The sequence below is a fragment of the Petaurus breviceps genome, unplaced genomic scaffold (assembly GCF_028583685.1).
Source record: "Petaurus breviceps papuanus isolate PSGF00001 unplaced genomic scaffold, PetGlider_PUasm1.0 220, whole genome shotgun sequence".
Classification (NCBI taxonomy): domain Eukaryota; kingdom Metazoa; phylum Chordata; class Mammalia; order Diprotodontia; family Petauridae; genus Petaurus; species Petaurus breviceps.
In genome coordinates, this window is record NW_027185876.1 from 5,766,301 (window position 1) to 5,781,684 (window position 15,384).

At 40.4% G+C, this 15,384-nt stretch overlaps 1 protein-coding gene across 1 annotated transcript in view; it reads left to right on the forward strand.

The window, feature by feature from the left end:
- Window positions 1–999, forward strand: part of LOC138166096 (vitellogenin-2-like) — a 65,630-nt gene extending 64,631 nt beyond the window's left edge. Inside the window, 1 exon segment of the mRNA XM_069094522.1 lies at window positions 881–999. Coding sequence (XP_068950623.1) covers window positions 881–999 — 119 coding nt within the window.
- The last annotated feature ends 14,385 nt before the right edge of the window (window positions 1,000–15,384 follow it).

Sequence of the window (15,384 nt, forward strand, 5' to 3'; positions counted from 1 at the left end):
GACATTTAAAATGAAAATTTTCAGGCATCTGTGGGAGGGATATTTTTGCCACTTCATTCCCCAGGTGCCCTTTATATCAGACCAGAGCAGCGGGGAGGAGGAAGGAGGGAGTTTTCACCCACTCCTCTGCCTTGTTCTCGGAACACAGAAGAGCAGTGGAACTTTAGAGTGCCTACCCTACTCAGGCACAGTTAAGGAGAGGCATCCATATGGACACCTTGAGCTTTGTGGTTACATAACCAGAAGGTTTTAAATCTCAAGGAGAAATGATTTCAATAGGCTTGTTAAGCACATACCAAGGCAGATGTATCTGAGTAATAACAATATAGTCAAGGCAATGATGCTCCCTGGGGGTGGGGGCCTGGCTTGATTTAGAATCTACATTAAATGTTTAAATGTTATTGGAGTTGCTCCTCATGACTTTGTCAAGTTCTGGGATAAGGGAATCCTCATTCTCCCTTTCTCTACCTGAGCTGGCTTTAATCTGTCTGGTATGTTTATTGTGCTCCAAGTCATGTTGGAGGTCACAGGACCTTATACCTAGATCCACAAGGGAAATCAGTGGTCTTCTTGTCCAACCCCCTCATTTTACTGGTGAGGAAACTGAGCTTAGGGAGGTATAATAATAATAACTAACATTTATATAGCCCTTACTATATTCCGGGCACTGTGCTAAGTGCTTTACAATTATTATCTCAACTGACTTTCACAACAACCCTGGGCAGTAAGTGCTATTATCATTCCCATTTTACCGATGAGGAAATTGAGGCAAAAAAAGGTTAAGTGACTTGCCCAAGGTCACTGCCTCCTGATTCCAGAGCCATTGTTTTTTCTGCTCTACCTCCTAAGTTACAAATCTCTTCTTTTCCCTCCTGGACAGATTCTGAGACCCATTTTGCCATTGCACCATCAAGGTCGGAGCTAAAGTCTGAGGATGTGGAGGAGAAAATTGAGGTTCCTACCCAGTGTTCCTGTGAGGAGCAGATATGCCTGGCATGACTTTCCAATAGCCTTAGAATCTCTCTCTGTGGCCACTCCTTGATGGTGCTCTGCCCAGGTTTTCTGGATGAGTTTATTTGGGTCTGGCATATGCAACTGAATTTATTTATATACCCAAATATGATTTTCTAAAGAAATGAAAATGTTGACCTTTGTGGAAACAATGTACTATTCATCTCGGTATTTGATTATGAATAAATGTGTGAATATCAAAGGAAACAGATTTATATTTTTCTGATTCCCTTTACCGAAAGATGGAAGACCTTGGTTCACTCAGTGAATGCCCTTCATACTCATTCCAGTGGCTCATAGATGAAGTCTTTAGGGGGAACGCAAACATTGCATTGGACTTTTGGATGGATTATACAAACTCCTGTCATTGAAATTCACCTAAGTGAATTTTCCAGATAACTGAAGCCTATCCCTTTTCATCCTCCTAACTTGTTTAGTTTCAAACATTTTTGGGAGAAATCTTTCTTTAATATGTTCCTCACGACTGTGCCCACTTAAACAGAGAGTGCTGAACCTAATTAACTTTCTATTGATGATTCAGCAGCATAATCGACTCTAACAATTAGAGTTGTCCAAAAGAAGAATGTGCTGCTGCTTTGAGAGGCGGTTAGTGCCCCCTCCTTAGAGGCCTTCAAGCAGAGACTGGATGTCCACTTGTTGGGTATATTAGAATGGGGATTTTTTCCCTCATGGATGGGTTGAACTAGGTGACTGCTGACATCTCTTCCAACCCTCCAATTCTATGATTCTGAGATTATTATAAAGACCAATCATTGCACCTACCATAAAACAGTGATGTGGCTATTAAGCTGTGTTGGGTTACCCAGAATATCAGAATTGCAAGGAACCTCGAGTACAATCTAATCTAGTCCATACATAATGAACAGTCCCTTCAAAAACACCACTAACAAATGGTCATTCATCTTCCTTCCACTTGAAAAAATTCCAAAAAATGCGAACCTTAATTCAACTGAGGCAGTACATTTTGCTTTTGGACAACTATAATTATTAAATAAATTTTTTTCTTATATTAAGCTAAAATCTGATTTTTCTATAATTTCTACCTATTGTTCCTTATTCTTCCTTTAGGAGTCAAGCAAAACAAGTCATATCTCTGGGGTTTTTTGGGGGGGGTGAGTGGGGTAAGCAATTGGGGTTAAGTGACTTGCCTAAAGTCACACAGCTAGTAAGTATCAAGTGTCTGAGGTTAGATTTGAACTCAGGTCCTCCTGACTCCAGGACCAGAGCTCTATCCACACACCTCATGACAGTCTTTCCAGTATCTGAAAAAAGCTATTAGACCCCTCCTCCCCCCAATTTTCTCTTCTCCACTATATGCCCCTAGTTCTGATTTCTATATGGAATAATCTCCACTTCTCTCACAATTCTGGGCACTTTCCTATGGAACTGTTCTTCAATTGTTTCAGTCGTGTCCAACTCTTCTGACTCCATTTGGGGTTTTCTTGACAAATCTTGCCAGTACCTTCTCCAGCTCATTTTACAGATGAGGAAACTGAGGCAAATGAGGGCTTGGGGGGGGCGGGTCACACAGCTAGTAAGTGTCTGAGGCCAGATTTGAACTCTGAAAGATGAGTCTTCCTGACTCCAGGCCCAGCACGCTAGCTGCCCTTCCTATGGAAACTCTCTAGCTTAGCATGTTCTTCATAAAATGTGGAGTCTAGAACTGAACACAGTACTCCAAATGGTGTCTGACCAGGACAAAGTACAGTGAGTCTATCCCCTTTCTCACTCTGGCTTGTTTTCTTCTCCTAATGCAACCTGGAAAGACAGTATCTTTTTTCTTTAATTTTCATGTCACCTGGTTCTCATTTTGAGCTTGCAGTTCACTTAAGTCACCAGATCTTTTTCAATGAACTATCTAGTCACAAGACCCCAATCTTTTCCAGCAAAACTGATTATTTGAACCCAAGTGTAGTATTTGAAACTTATTTCCATTAAGTTTATTTTTATTTGATTCAGCTTATGTTTCTTGCCTACTAAGGTGCGTTTGAAGCCTTTCTCTTTTAGCTGCCCCTCCCAGCTTTGTGTTATTTACAAATGTGACAAAATCAAAATTTGATCTTTCATCCAACATGGATATAAACATTAAAAAGGACAAGGGTAAAGGCTGATGCCCAGGGTACTCCACAAAAAAACCTGCCAGATTGACATCAATCCACCAATGACTACCTTTTGGGTTGAGGCATTCAATGAGTTTGAATCCTACTTGCTTACATTTCTCCATTTTGACCAAAAGGATTACATGAGATACTTTGACAAATTCTTTGCTCAAATCCAGGCACACTACATCTATTGCATTTCCATCATCTTAGCCTCATTATCTGGTCAGAAAAGAAATGAAGCTTGTCTGACAAGACTTGCTTTTGATGCTGGCTCTCACAGGATCACCATTTTCCTTTCTAATTCCTCATAAACTATAAGTTAATAATACTTTGTGGAATTCTTTCAAGAATCAAAGTAATCCCAGCAGCCTGTGGATTGACAAACTCTAGTCTCTTCCCTTTAAAAAAAATCAGGAAAACATTTGTACTTCTCCCATTCTTCAGCATATCTCAAAGATCACACCTGCCATTTCTTGTGGTACTTTAAGATGTAGCTCAGCTGATCCAGGGGCTTGAATCAACACAAGTTAGTTAAGTGCCCTCTTATCTTTGGTTTCAAACTTCCTTTTAACTGTTTTTGTTCTCAGTCCAATAATTGTTTTCCTCAGAAGAAAATCAGAATTGAGAAGTTTTGACTTCTCATTTTTGTCCATTATCATCACATCTTCAAGTTTTCTATCATTTGGAATTCAGCAAGTGGATCCTATTTATTGGTCAAAATCAGATACAATATAGAATTTTCCCTACCTGATTCTTCTACCTTTTGAAGGATGATATTTTCACTAAACCAAGTCAGGAAGTTAATGCCCACTCTGTTTGGGGAAAAGAGAGAGTCCCAGATCTCTCTTGAGGATAATTTAAATCTCCCATCACAATTATATTATGCTTCTTTGCAAGGCTTGTGATCAATTTCCCTAAAAGACAAGGGTCTGCTTCTTCCTTCTGACCAGATGGTGTATAGTATATCTCAATGACAAAATCACTTCTGTTTCTCCTTCCCTTGATCTTCACCCAAACGCTCTCAACCACACTTCCCACCTACTGATTCCTAGAAGTCCTCATGAGTATACCTCACTATATAATGATTCCCTTACTCCCTTTAACTTAGCCTGTTTCTTTTGGATAAGCTGTACCCATCCAGTTTCATCCCATCAAGTTTCAGTGATAGCTATGAGGTCAAATTTTCCCCTTGTGTGAGGACTCTTAGTTCCTCTTTTTTATTGTCTAAAGTGTCCTTCTAACTATATTATTTGCCCCTACATGAAAAGTTAAAATTGGTGGCTGTCACAATGGATAAGCCTTGGGAAGTTCCTTTCAAAAATAAAAGGAGTTACTAAAGAATTAGTGGGATTGCAGTGTATATAATAGCTAATAGCTCGCATTTCTGTAGTTCTTCAATGTTGCAAAGTAATTTACAAACATTACCTTATTTGATCCTCATACTGACCCTGGAAGGTAGATGCTATTATTAATCCTCATTTTACAGAGGAGAAAACTGAGTCAGAGAGAGGTTAAGTAACTTGCTTGGGGTCACGCAGCTAGTAAGTGTCTGAAGCTGGATTTGAACTCAGGTCTTCCTGATTCCAGGTCCAGGGATCTGTCTGCTTTGCCTCCAACTGAATATCAAGACAATATATTCATAGAGGGATACTTGGGAGTCTGAGGAGTGGGGAAGAAAAGAAAGGGAGCATTGGGATGAAGATCAAGAAAGAGGCAAGGAGGCAGCCAAGTAGTATACTTGGATTTTGAATCCTGCCTCAGATACTAGGTGTGACATCAATAGCTCCCATTAACAAAGTGCTTTAAAGTTTTCAGAGCACTTTGTTCACATCATATTTTAGATTCACAATTCTATGGTGACATGGATTATAGGAATTACTACCCCCATTTTATAGATGAAAAAACTGAGCCTCAGAGAGATTCCATAACATGGTCATGTAGGTAGTAAATATCATAGGTGGTATTAGAACCCAGATTGTCTTGATTTGTGTCTACAGAACAAAGTTTGACCAAGATGATTTATGCTAGTCTGTTAGTGTCAATTGGTAAGAGAGGGATTGAAACACAGAGTGAGATGGTAAATTGCTGAGAAAGAGGAGAATACAATGAATGCTTTCATTTAGCCAGAAGTTTCCAATAACTAGAAAATGTCTTTCTTTGCCATTCATTAGTTAAATAATAGCTATTGTACATTTCCAACATCTTAGCTTCAGCAGAATAAACCAGGCCTATTCACATAGACCCCAGACTTGGAGCTCTGCACCCAGAGAACATAATGCTAGTCTTCCTCATTGCCTCACTGGTCAGTGGAAAAGGGAAGGTGGGGATGTAGAAAAGATGGGGAAGGAAAGAGAGCAAGAAAGAGATGTCTCCTCGGTCTAATTCAATTAACATTCGTTAAATGGTTGCTATAAGCAGGGGTCCAGCCCTCCACTAATGATGGTCATAAGACAAAATATTTAAAGCTCCAAAAGCACTTAAAAACCAGACTCCTCATTTTCTAGGAAACTGAGGCACAGAGAGTTGGAGTGGCTTATTCAGAGTCACATACACCTGAGGTGGGATTTAAACACAGGTCTTGCTGACTCTAAGAGCAATGCTTAATTCACTCCACCACGCCAGAGATAAACGAAAGAGTTTGTTCTGATAAACAAGTTTGCATATAGATTTAAGCTAATGGAATTTATTAAAGAAACCAGAGCTCTGATTTATGCCTCACCTCACTCCAACAAAACAAGAAAGCCTTTTTGTCTCAAATTTAAACTATCATTAATGTTTCTAAATGCATTAGTCTGCTTTCCTGGCTTGGTAAAGTACAGCTGCAATAATTTTTTACAATTAGCAAGGAAAGACTCCCTTCCCTAAAGACTTTGAGTCCCCTCCCCCTCCGCCATCCAACAAACTCCACAGATCCTGTATTACCTCTAGGGTCAATAGATGTTCTTCTGATTGGTAATTAAAGTTCTGTAAAACCTGGTCCCATCCAAATTTTGAGTCTTCTTTCACATTACTCCTTTCCAAGCACTCTACAATCCAGTCCTAATGGTCTACTCGCTGTTACATATACATGACACCCCATCTCCCATCTCCACACTTTTGCAACAGCAGGCTCCATCCCTGGAATGCCCTCCCTCCTCACCTCCATTTCTGGGAATTCTTGGTTTTCATAAGGACTCAGCTCAAGCACCTCCTTTGGTGTAAGGCCTTTTTGGTCCCCCTAACTGTTAGTGCATTCCTCCTAAGATGTGAGGATGTTCTCTTCTCTTTCAGAATGTAAGTCCCTCGAGGGCAGGGATTGTTTTGCATTTTATTTTTTTATCCCATTGGCCTAGCACAGTGCTTCTCACATAGTAGATACAAAATAAAAACTTATTTGATTTGTTGAAAGCCATTCTGACAAGGGACATCCTCATTTTGTGACACATTAATGCCTTCTGTCCAGGCATCCAGGGCCTCTCAAAGAAGTATAGCCACTGGCTTCTTCCCAAGCTTTTTAGGACCCAAGAAAAGCACCGTTCATATCCCTGCATTGATCAAACAATGGAAATAACAGTGTCTGGGGACAGCTAGATGTATGTCCCAGCGAATATAATTCCAAACCTGAAATCAAGAAGACCTGAGGAGTTCAGATGCTTACTGTCTGTGTGACCCTGGGCAAGTCACTTAATGTATATTTGTTTCAGTTTCCCCATTTGTAAAGTGAGGCTAATGATAGCACTTACCTTCCATGGTGGTTGTGAGTTTCAAATGAGAAAATATCTGTGAAGTGTTCAGCATTGTGTTTGGTACATACATAATCAGTGCTGTATAAATATTGGCTATTGTTGTTATTACTATAACAGAGTTCAAAAGAAATATTTGCTAATCAGAAGATTTGGCAAGGGTAGGGAAGAGAGGAAAGAGAATAAAAAAGAATTTAGAGTTCAAGAGAGAAGAAAGTGTACCCTCTAGACCCAAACCTCTGTGTGGTCCAAGTAGATCTCCTTTTTTCTATACACCATCCTTCTTCTAAAGGCTGTGCCATCATTCTCTTCCTTTCTCTATCAATCTGAGCAATCAAAAAGCATTTGCTGATTATCATTTGTACCAAGCACTCAGGCTATAAAGACAAAAAACAGCTCATGCTCTCTAGAAGCTCGCAACCTAATGAGGGATACTACATGTAAGCCACTCTGTATTAAACAAGATCTATGCGGAATAAATTGGGGATAATCAACCGAGGATTATTGGACTGAAAGTTTAGGAGTCTCACCACTGCCTTCTTTCCTTGGATAAGTAAATCCATAGCTATGACTTATTGTCATTGATATCCTCCCCCCAAAAAGCCCCCAAAGTCTCTGTTTCCAAGGTCCTCCTTCTCCATGTCCAAATGTCCACCAGTACTCTCCTACCTAGAACCCCTGAGTCCAATACTTGGTACCCCTCCAACCAAGCCTCTCAGATCATAAGCATCCTTACTAAAAAAACAAACCCTGACAAACAGATCATGGCAAATTCTATTAAGTAGAAAACTCTGACTGGCTTGCCTTTTTTTAATCTTCAAATGTCAAAAAATATTATATTATAGAAAGACATTGAAACTTCTAGTGAAAGGTTTGAATCTCTCTGAGAAAGTAATCAAAACAAGCAAAACCTCATCTTGCATTTGAAAAGGCAGCTCTTTCTATGGAATAGGTTGTTTGTCCATAGTGATTAAAAATAATATAAAAAAACCAGACTGCAGAGCCAAACAGCCAGCCAAAGGAACTGCAGAGGATTTATTCTCCCTTCATGGCCTGCTGGAGCTGGGAGCTCACGATGGATAGATTGCTGTTCTCTCTTGTGGGTAAGTTCTTACGTCCTTCCTCTCCATCACATCCACTGGAGTGCAGAGAGAAATGAAAAAAAGCAGCATTTGTCCTTAAGTCTCAGTGTTTCTCACATTATGCTTCTGATTTATTTTAAACAGGGGGCAAAAATTATGCTATCAGAAAGTCTCCTTTTCATTTCTTGTGGGCATCAGTGGAACATCAAAATAACCATGAATCCCAAGCTCATTCGTGTTTCCCCAGCAGAGCCAGAAATCAGTCCCGGTGGGGGCATAGACAGGATCATTGATTCTGAACAGGAAGGGGCCTCAGAGGCCAGCTAGGCTAAGCCAGAACCTCTTCTTCCTTATGAAATTTCATTCTCCCATATGGAAAGGAACAGTGACTATCCCCTTCTCCCATCCACCCCACCTCCACCCCCCCCCACACTAGAGGGACAAGCTACAAAAGGAAAGGCAGGAGTAGTTGGGTGGTCTTTTTTTCCTGGTTACTCCTTGTCTAGTCTTCCTTCTTGATTCTGGGTACAAACCTTATCCCTATCGGTCCCTGTATTTTAGAATGCAGCCTGCTTGGATAGGGTCAGAGAACCTGCTTAGCATTGGATTGTAAGCAGAGTTTTCAAATCCTATCTTTAACATTAACATTTGCTAGCTGTGAGTAAGCCCCTTTACTTTCTGAGTCTCAGTTTCCTCATTTGCAAAATGAAGGGGTTGGAATTGATGGCCTATAAGGTCCCTTAGCTCAAAGTCTATCCAGTCACATAACAAGCATTTCTTACATATTTACTATGTGCCTGGTACTGTGCTAGGTGAAAAGAAAAAAATGTATCAGGGTCAGCGCAATGAATAGAGCTCCAGCCCTGGAGTCAACAAGACCTAAGTTCAAAACCGGCCTCCGACACTTGACACTTACTAGCTGTGTGACCTTAGGCAAGTCACTTAACCCAGTTGATTTGCCTCTCCCCCTCCAAAAAAAATAATATCAGTACCTGTCCTCAAGGAGTTATGTTCAAAAGGGGAAGTCATATGCATTGAAGTATATTTAAAATATTTACAAAACAAATACAAGAAAAGCCTGCTGTTGGTTATGATGCTATAGTTGAATTTTAAAGGAAATTCCAAGAGACGAAGGTCAGGAGAGAGAATGTTCTAACTATGAGGGACATTTTGTGCAAAGGCAAAGAGAGGAGAGATAGAGGGCCATACATGGCAAACAGAAAGATCAGTTCAACTGTATTGTAGACTGTGAGAAGAGCAGTAATATATACTAATCCTAGCAAGATAGGCTGCAGCCAGGTTGTAAAGGGCTTTAAAGGCAAGCAGAAGAGTTTGCATTTTCTCCTAGAGGTACCAAGGGGGGCAATAGTTCTAAGTAAAGCTCTTGGTTGGGGGCTTGGTGATGGCAGGGGTGGAAGTGTATTAAGTTCAAAACATCCCTAAGAAATCAATGAGTCTAGTTTCTAGGTAGATAACACTGTGATTCTTGTCCTAAGAAGAAAAAGTAGGAATTCACGAGATACTTAGTCTCAAGGAAGAAGGAGCCAGGGATCAAATAATTTTAGACTAGGTAGAAGGAAGGAGTTGATGAATTTATGGCACACTTGAAAAAATTCTGAGGATTTCTGCCTTCTCTCGTCACAATGTAGGGACTACTAAAAAGAATACTGCCTCACCCTTGTAGCTTGTTATCAGGTCAGAGCCTGTCTGCCTCTAACCCATCTTGATCCCTAACCCTAAAGTTACCATTATAGAGTAGTGAATCATGATGGTTGGTCAGAGGTTTAGTAAGACTGGAAGTGAAATCAAACAGCAAACTATCAGTGAAGTGTGATAGAATAAGGACAACTGCACTGTCAGCACCTGAGAGGAGTCACCTTCACAGATAGCCAAGGCAAAGAAGTACCCTTTCATATACTCCTTTCTTTGCATCTACTTTGCCATTCTGTCCCAAGGTGACATTATTGACATTGCTCAAAATGTTCCCTAATATGGGGCTATCAGTGCCAAAAGTAGCTCATTAGTCCTTAAGCGCCATTTTAAAAATATTACTTCACCACTTATACCAAATATATTCCCTGCTCTGCCATTTTCCTCTATTCCCCTGCCAACTCTGCCCAATTCTTCTAAAATCAGTTGCCTTGCTGATGACTGTTGGGAAGGATCTGTGAAATGCAATGGAGTTCTCGTTTTTCATGAACTAGCAATTCTTATAAAACTTGATAAGCACCTATGAGGGCAACCAAACCAGTTTATTGGGAGCTACTGCCAGATACTTTCTATATGTGACCTGGGAGTGATTTAAAGTGTATATGAACCATGTAGCTAATGGACACATGGGATGGAGTCCTAGAATCATTCTGGATATAGATGAGAGTTCATAGATCTGGAATCAAACATGGCGGATAAAGCATGAGAATTGGAGTCAGGAAGGCCTCACTCAAGCCCTGCCTCAGAGATTTAGTGACAATGACTAGGACTTAACTGTCTCAGACACTTAGGAACAGTGACTTTGTTGGGTCTCTGTTTCCTCATATGTAAAATGAAGGGGTTAGACTTGATGGCCTCTAAGATTCTAGCTCTCTATGATCCTGTAGTCCTACGGTCTTCTGAAACCTTGCCTTCCAAGCCCTGGGCCTCTGCAGAATTCCCCATTCATTGTGCAGAATTCAAGTGTATTATGCAGAAGCCATGTGTAGATAGTTCTATTATCTGTCTGACTTAGCCTTCTTTTAGGCTACTTCATTGACTGAACTAACTGGTCAGTCATTACATCTGGTTTGATTGTTTTATTCATTGAAGTCACTGAATGGTAGTATTATTTTTATGCAACATCTTCAGTCAAATGAAGCAATTGTGCTGGGTGAATTTAATAACAACTTCCTCCTTCTCATAGATGAATCCTGGCACAGTGAATAAAATCTTGGATTTGGGAGTCAGGAAGATAAAGGTTTCAGTCCTGCCTCTAGTATTTATTATTTGTATCACCATCAGCACTGGTCATCTTTGACCAAGGATTTGATGACCACCTGAAGGTTATGTCACTGAGGGAATTCTTTTTCATCCATAGGGTGCTCTAATGGTTTCCTTTCTAGCCTAGGCATTCAATGACTCCTTTCTAGGTCCCAGGAACCTAGAAGAAGTGAAATCTTTATAAAAGATATTTGAGATTGAGCTGAAAAGGCAGGCAGTTTGGTGACCTAGTGGATAGGGCACTGGATCTGGGGCCAGGGAGACCTGATCTCAAATCTGGCCTCAGACACATCTTTGCTGCATAACCCCAGGTAGGTTACTTAACCTCTGTATGCCCATTTCCTCCCCCATTAAATGTAGAAAGTCCTAACACCTATTTCCCAGAGTTGTTGTGAAGATCAAATGTGATAATATTTGTAAAGTGCTTTGTAAACCTTAGAATGCTATATAAATGCTAGCTATTTTAAAATAGTGATGTTATTTTCATCTTTTTTTTCCCTTGGTGGATGTGACCTGTGGTTGAAATAACCTATTTGTAATAGGCACAGAAATTTAGAATTGGTGGTCGTTGAAGCATGTGGACCCTGTGTGACAGCAAGTGCTGTGAGGAATTTAAACTTAAAAGCTAAGGCCAATGTCTTTGATAAGGTTTGGTGCTCATGAGTGAACTGACAAATTAATTCTTTTCTATTGTTTATTCATCCATTTATTTTTTCATTCACTTATTCAATAAATCTTTATTTATTCTTTTATCACAATTTCTCTAGTCAAGGATAAACTTTTAGACTATTCAAAGATTTTTCTATGCCGCAGAACTTTTCTTTGGATTTTTTTGGTTTCTATAAGGAAGGAAAGAAGGATACGAGCATCTATTAAGTGCCTACTGTATGCCAAATACTATACTAAGTACTTTACAAATATTTTCTCATTTGATTCTCACAAATACCCCGGGAAGTGAGTGCTGCTATTATCCCCATTTTACAGTTGAGGAAACTGAGGCAGATAATAGATAGGTGACTTGTTCAGGGTCACATAGCTGCCTGGAGCTGAATTTGAACTCAGGTCCTAGATGTCTGCTCTGTAGGCTGAAGCCATACTAAAAAAAAAAGCTCATATTTTGTCCTAGAAGCAATTGATAAGCACCAAGGAGACTTGACCAAGGGAGTAACATGGCCACCACCTCTGCTGTAAGATGGTTGGAGGCAGTGTGGTGCAATGGATACAGTTCTGGATTTGGAGCCAGGAAAACCTGGGTTAAATACCACCTCCTCCACTTACTGGCTGTGGACAGTTGAGGGGGTTAGACTCAGTATCTTCTAAAACCCCTTCAGATCTGTGATCCCATGATTATTTTGGCATCTGAATTGGAGAGAGAAGAAAGTAGGAGGAAGGTTACAGGAACAGTCCTGGTGAATGGCGGTGGGGTGTCAGACATTGACTGCGTGAACTCAGAGAAGTAGGTGGAGGACAGAAGCATCCTAGACTTGGAACTGATAGGAATCAGCAACTCATAGAATATGGTGGGGGGAAGGTGAGCAAGAAAACAGGTGAGAATATTCTGAGGTTTCAAACTTGAATAACTGAGAGATATGGCTGTTGAGTCATTTCAATCATGCCCAACTCTTCATGACCCCACTTGGGGTTTTCTTGGCAGAGGTACTAGATGGTTTGCCATTTCCTTCTCCAGCTTATTTTACAGAGGAGGAAACTGAGGCAAACAGGGTTAACTGACTTGCCCAAGGTCACACAGATAGTGAGTGTCTGAGGCCAAATTTGAACTCGTCTTCTTGACTCCAAGCCCCGTGCTCTATTCACTCCACTGCCTTAGTGAGGCTCTAATTTGAAGGGTAGAGAATACCACAGAGGGGCTAAAATGAGGGCCTTGTTTTTGTTTTGTTTTCTGCCATGAGGGTCCCAGAACAAAGAAATAGCAGAATGCACAGAAGAGGACAGAAAGAAAGAGGCCAGGAGGAATTACAGACAAGCAAGACAACTGTGAAAACTACAAGTTGAATGTGTATTTTTAAAAAGAAAAGCAAATGATCATAACATAATAGAAATAATAATATAACAAATCCTCCTCTGTTCTAGTGTTATGTGGAAATGTTATTTTGATTGGGTGTTGACTAAATTTAGAATTTAAAAAAATCAAAATTTAGAAGAAAAACTAAAGACATAGTAACAGCAGCAGAATAACAATAATAATAATAATAGCTAGTATTTATATACTGCTTTAAAGTTTGCATAGCATTTTATCTAAGTTATTTTACTGATTCTCACAATGATCCCAGTAGTTAGGGTAGAGTAAGAATGCATTTCAGCTTGAGCTTTGAAACTCAAATAAAGTTTATATTTCAGCAAACTTCCTCTGACAACAAGATCAATGTTCAATCTTCGTATCGAGCCTGTGGAAGTGTGACGTATCTGGCCAACTGGCCCAGCATGACTGAATCTAAGTCCAAGGCCACCCAAAGGTTTCTGTCAATGATTGAATAGCAGAGTCCACTAGTTCAGGTTGGAATTTTGACAGAAAAACAAATGTAGACTCATACTCAACATATCTACCTACTATTTTATTAATTGATTAATATTTCTATTTAATCATATATTTATATTATAATATGATATAATTATATAATATTTATAATTAATCTTAATTTATTCATTTTAACCATGTATAGAAACTGGCACAGTAAATGCTAGCTCCTAAACAGATGCAAAACCAGGGGAGACATAATTAGCCCTGGAAGACAGGGCTTAGTCTCAGGGTGCTGACATGTAGAGAGCTAAACTTCCAGGAGAAGGGCATATGTATGTACTCACTACCATCCCTGTGCCTTGAGCATGGGACTCAACCCCACTCAGCCTTGCCAAGCTGCCCTCTTTAGGCCTGATTTCTTGCCCAACTTTTTCAGGGATGGGACTCTGGAGAATTTTACCCTCCCCAGGACAATTGTACACAGAGGGAAACTTTCTTCAAGCAGTTGTAGCCCTTCCTCAACCCTGCCTTCCATTGAATTTGCCCCAGACATCATCTCGGCTAGAGACAGCCTCTTGTGTCTGGGCCTTCTTGCAGCCATCTTGGGTCTCAGTGGGTATTAGTTTTATCCCAGAGAGTTCAGAGAGTATGGGTTGCAAAAAAGACCAGCCCTGCCCAGACCTGGTGGCTGGATGCTCGTGGCCTATGGCAGTTATAACTAGCACTGTTTTTTCCTTAGAGAAAGTCAATGCAAAGTAAATGTCCTTCCCAGAATCTCAAGTTAAGACTGAGGAATTCTCATACATGGGTGAAAGGAGGAAAAACATTCATTAATCGCTTACTGTGTGCCCATGTGAGTTTCTCTTGTTAATTTCTCTCTAGTTAATTTCTCCCTGAAATTACTTGAGTTCATCCTGTTTCTCCTGTTTGTACAGAATTGTTTGCATGTTTTCTCTTCCATCAGAATATGAGCACCTTGAGGACAAATACCACGTCTTTTCCTTTCTATCTCCAGGGTTTAGTACAATAACTGGCACATAGTAGGTACTTAATAAATGGTTATTGACTTATCAAGTGCTGTACTGAGTACTTGGGAATATAAATAGAGAAACATGATAGTCCCCATTTTTACAGGTGAGGAAAGTGAGGCTGACTTGCTAAGGGACTTCCTCAGTCTTTCTGACTCCAAGTCCAGTGGGCACAGTCAGGTTAGAATAATACATTTTACACTCTTAAATTCTACCATGCCTGGCTAGCTAGGTGGTGCAGTGAATAGAGAACCGGCCCTGGAGTCAGGAGGACCTGAGTTCAAATCTGGACTCAGACACTTGACATACTTACTAGCTGTGTTACCTTGGGCAAGTCACTTAAGCCCAATTGCCTTGCCTTTCCTCATCCAAAAAAAAATTCCACCATTGATTCCCACCTTGACTGCAAACCAAAATGTGATTACATTAGACATATTCAGCTGTAGTTACTGTTGTATCCCCTCCAATACCCTCTAACATGGCTTAAAAATGGAACTGAGCTGGACCTGCCTGCATCATTGAGGTTTTTTTTAAAAAGTGATTTCTTGCCTCTATAAGAATTGTTGTAGATGTTGCAAAAAGCAGGCTTTAGGTGGTATTTCCTAGTGACTTCAGGGCTGTGTTTAGGATGGACAAGCTAGAGATGCCCTGCATGTCCCAGTAAAGCTCATTGTGCATATGGGGGCCTCAGCAGGAAAAGGGACTCTTATAAGTATCCTCTTATCCACCAGTCTTGGAGTGACCAAGTCCTGGCCTGAAAAATGGGTTCTGTCTGACTTCCCTCCCTCTTTCCTTTCTCTTCCTCCCTCCCTCCCTTCCTCCTTTTCTTCCTTCCTTCCTTCCTTTCCTTCTCTTTCTTTCTTTCTTCTTTCTCCCTCCCTCCCTTCTTTTCTTCCTCCTTTCCTCTTTCCCTCCCTCCCTCCCTCCCTTCCTTCCTTCCTTCCTTCCTTCCTTCCTTCCTTCCTT